We start from the raw sequence: 4,617 nt of genomic DNA on the forward strand, positions 1-4,617 counted from the left end.
ACGAAAATACACAAAGCATTTCAGTCTCATCTTTCACTTATTTACCCGCGAAACACTCAGGACGCATGCATTGAAACCAGGGTTAATCAATTGACTCATTCTGCTACATTTTAGTTGAACCTAAAAGAACACTGTTACCCGAAAAGAGATAAATGAGAAAAACTAAAGCTTGATTGATACGCACGGAACGACGACAGTTAATAGTGTGGATCATAGTTGAAATAGAATGATTATCTATCAGGACAATAGATTAGAGATTTCGGGGAACAGATAGATCTTCGGGGATACGTACGTCCCGAAGTCGATGAGCTTCGACGTTAACTGGCCTAAATAGGATTTCCGGAAAAATGCTCTTTCAAGCCCATCAAGCAATATTGCGTACGATTCTGTCGATTGCACAAAACGTTCCGTGCGACGTATTTGAAAATTCGAACTTTGATTTCTCTTCGAATTAACGGTTACGCTGGTGCGTCGGTTTAATTGCAGATTTCAAGTAATATGTACGAATTAAGTGTTTTTTTTGCTGACCCCTCTCCCATCAATTATTTTATTTTGTTTGCTATATTCTTTTTGTTTGACGATTTTTGTCTGATAGTCAACACCGGTGTATAATGTTCCGTTTAACTTACAAAGCTGCGAGAATGTATACAGGGTTTGTTTAATGTTTTGTAAGGCAGCCGGTAATTCTGTATAACCGTGACTACCTCAACAGGTGCGTAAACGTCTAAAAGTTCATGAGACTTGTGTCGATGCCAGTTAGCCTGGAAGGTTTCTTTCTCACAGGCAAGGCTCTCGGTGGCTCACAAGCAACCTTTACCAGATGAATGATTCTCCTTCATTATACTTTCATCTATCATTAATCATTGCCAGTTTCCCAGATTCGTACTAATACAGGACTGATCGAGTAACTACCAAGTAGCACTTGTCGTAAGAGCCATAGCATCGACGTACTCCCAGCAAACACCCAAGTCCCTGGCGTCTTTGTTGTTGGAGCGGGCCAGCGCAATCGTAATAATAACCATCTCAAACAGTGCCACGGATAGAAAGAAGGCAACCATGTTGTCCAGTATCCAGTCTTTCGGTGCGGTGCGATAAATGAAAAAAAAAACAATTTAGAACGCCGACTTTTTCGTTATCAACAAATCGAGAGCGACATGATAGCAGATAGTATATTCGGAAGGTTCAGTTTTTCGAGCACTGAGGAATCGGTCTCAGATATACCTACCTTTCGACTGTTGTACAATTTGATTGACCATTTTTCGTCTCTTTTCGGCTGCTATCTTCCCGCCCGATGCACAACCACTGATTAACACGTGTTTCCACCGTCAATGTTATCTTGCGACCGCGTCCAGGAACCGTCACGAAGAGCCGGCCTGCCCAAGGAACGGTTGAAGATGAACTGAAACCTTTGCTGACAAAAATGGTTTATTAGAGTGTACCTCCTAGACGTACCGTCAAACGATTACCTATTTACTACCCTAGCCCGATAAGCTGTCTTAATTTTACGCACGACTCCTTCAGATAGCGGGCAGAAGAGGGACAGAGATTGCAGTATCGATCGATTTCAATCGTGCGCCATATGTCCATATGTGTGGTGGATGATAATACGAAAATACACAAAGCATTTCAGTCTCATCTTTCACTTATTTACCCATGAAACACTCAGGAGGCATGCATTGAAACCACGGTTAATCAATTGACTCATTCAGTTACATTTTATTTGTATCTAAAAGAACACTGTCACCCGAAAAGAGATAAATGAGAAAAAATCAAGCAGAACACAATTAATAGTGTGAATCATAGTTGAAATAGAATGATTATCTATCAGGACGATAGATATGTACGCCCCGAAGTCGATAATTTTCAGAAAGATTCGCGATCGATCCACAAGCCAATCGAAAACATGTTCTTCATAGTTTCATGGCTTCATGGTTTGTTTCATGTTTTGTAAGGCAGCCCGTAATTCTTTATAGCCGTGACTACCTCAACAGATGCGTGAACGTCTAAAAGTTTAAGAGGCTTGTGTCAGTGCCAGTTGGTCTGGAAGGTTTCTTCCTCACAGGCAAGGCTCTCGGTGACTCACAGGCCACCTTTACCAGATGAATGATTCTCCTTTAGTATACTTTCATCTATCATTAAATTGTCCACGGTGTTATAGTGTCATTGCCAGTTTCCCAGATTGGTACTCGTTCAAGAGCTCATGTGGCCGGTCTGTCATCCTTTAAAGCCTTTAGCAAGTGCAGGAGGCTTTTGTAGGAGATCCCGAGGCAGTGCTTTTGGTACATGGTACACTCGAACTCCTTCAATCCTCGAACAAGCACAGGGCTTTGGCTTGAATATTACAACTTCCGCCAGTCCTACGATGCTAGAACTCAGAACTTTGCTTTGCTGTGGGAGGAATGCTTGGCTTGCCCGTTTTGCTGTACGCGTTTCAAAGCTCGCCCCGTTGGGCTGTTCGTGCAAATAACAAAATAGCTCATGAACTTGATAACCTGATAACAGCCTATTAGTCACCATAAGCACGCTTAGATGGAACCATCTAGATACCGTCGACGTTAATCTCCAAGTTCCACTGCAAATAGCGGCCATGTGAGCATGAGCGTGCTTGACTTGGTGGTATGTGTGGCACAGTCCAGTTTGTGAAAACAGTGACGCGTTGTGCAAATTTTGTGATTATGGCAAACGTTGCGATCTGTAGGCTAACGGAATTGGGAAGCAGCAGTTGGTTGTCACCAAGATTGAACCGAACGTTGTGTTTGATGGGTCTCCAAATTGTTTGTCGTTTATTGTTACCGATTTTTTACTTCAGCGCAGCGCAACGCTTGCATCCACCGCCTCAACAGATTCACCTGACGACGAGATTTTCCCCGATTGCATGCTACGCACAGTTGTCAACCAATTTTAAAGTTTCATAAAACAGCTACAGGCATTTTGTGTGCCTGTTTCGTTTCGTGTCCATTTCGTGTTCGTGTGTTCCCGTAAAATGATTCGCTGAAAGGATAAGTGTTCCCGGTTTGCCGATTTTAGCCTGATGCCGCGGGTGCCACTGTTGTAGTCGTAGGTTCCAAAGTAGTAGTATTGACCACCGTAGTCGTAGGTGCCAAAGTAGTAGTAGTGGCCACCGTAGTCGTTGTCGCGCTCAACAACTTTGCCCGGCACTCGTCCAAATCGGCCGCATTAGTGTTGTTCGATTCGGACAACGCTATCGTGGTGATCACGAACGCAAACAGGGCCACACTAAGGAATGTGACCAGCTTATTGTTCATTATCAACACTGTAGAGAAGAAAACAATGGTCAACGTTAGCGCCATGGAGTCCAATCAACCACCGCCCAGGATGCGAACTACGCGCGCCGCTCGAATTTATTGGGTTTTACTCACCGCCGACATTGCTCATACACTGAGCCCAACTCATCTTGATGTTTCTAGTGGGTTGGAACACTGTGTAACGTTAGCTGACGGTTCCGTCTGGCGTCACCGACGTCTTGGTGTTTTTTCCACAGTACAGCGTTGACCAAGGCTCAACCTTTCCACTCAGATGAACACTAATGACTAGCAGCCAGCAGCAATACGGTACAGCCACGAATGCATAGCAAATGTAGAATGTATCCGCTTTATAAAAACTGATAAAAAATCTTTTCGCATCGCGATAAGACACATATCCATAAACATCTTCGTCATCTCTGCCGTTCGGTGGTGAGAATTGCCACAACACTTGCACTTTCTGCATAGCCTGGAGTGACATTTCTTTCCATTACGTCGTAGTCTTATTTGTTTGTCCCACTCGGTCCGCTCGGCGGGCGAATATCTTTATGGGCCCGGTGACGAAACTCGGAGCCCGTCCCACCGAGAGATCAGGTTCCTTTCGGAAGTAATTAAGAGCCACCTATACGCGTAGTGGAGCATAGGGTGCAGTTGAGTTGGAGGGTGGAAAAACGCAAATCGCCCCCAGTACTTATGGCCACGGCCCGCGTCCTCGAGCCGGTACCCTTGCCGAGGAATTGCTTTTACTTACACTTCGGCGCCGGTGTTCGTGCGGTAGGAGCTGGAGTAAAATCCAACGATCTGGTCGTCCAGCCGTCCACTGAACTCGATCGTCAGTTCCGATATGTAACCTTCGGCCATGCTTCGGCTGTGTTTTCTTCTTCTTCTTCTTCTTTGGCGCTACAACCGCTGAGCAGTCTTGGCCTGCACCAGAGACAATGTTAATCTCTGATGCTCTCTGTAACATTTAACATTTTTAATTTTTACGGGCGGGATTGTTAGCCCCGCGCCAACCCCCCGGTCATGCCGGTATCGGGAATCGAAACCATGGCCGGTTGGGTGACAACCGATCCCGGGATTCGAAACCCAGGCCAGCTGCGTGACAGCGAAGAGCACTACCGACTGCTCTATCAGCGGGGGTCGGCTGTGTTTTACCATAAAGAAATCTCGATTGTCGTCCCTGTTGGTGTTCTGTTGGGTTGTGCAAAATAAGAAAGGAGGACCATCTTAGACGAATCGCAAACTCCAAAATCGCCCGATGTCAGTTTCCAACACCTACCACGAATATCAAGGACGTATCGTTGAGACAGCTGAACCTCACCGTTCCCAGTTCGAGCAGATAACTGTGGAGCAC

At 45.4% G+C, this 4,617-nt stretch overlaps 1 protein-coding gene across 1 annotated transcript; it reads right to left on the bottom strand.

The window, feature by feature from the left end:
• Positions 1 to 2,766: 2,766 nt before the first annotated feature.
• On the bottom strand, positions 2,767 to 3,570 carry LOC128276586 (uncharacterized). Its single transcript, XM_053015044.1, has 2 exons — positions 3,381 to 3,570; positions 2,767 to 3,274 (listed from the first exon to the last, which is right to left on the bottom strand). Exons 1-2 carry the CDS (start codon positions 3,412 to 3,414, stop codon positions 3,024 to 3,026), a joined length of 285 nt encoding a protein of 94 aa, XP_052871004.1. The 5' UTR covers positions 3,415 to 3,570; the 3' UTR covers positions 2,767 to 3,023.
• Positions 3,571 to 4,617: the final 1,047 nt, after the last annotated feature.

The sequence above is a fragment of the Anopheles cruzii genome, unplaced genomic scaffold, assembly GCF_943734635.1.
Source record: "Anopheles cruzii unplaced genomic scaffold, idAnoCruzAS_RS32_06 scaffold01652_ctg1, whole genome shotgun sequence".
NCBI classification, from domain to species: domain Eukaryota; kingdom Metazoa; phylum Arthropoda; class Insecta; order Diptera; family Culicidae; genus Anopheles; species Anopheles cruzii.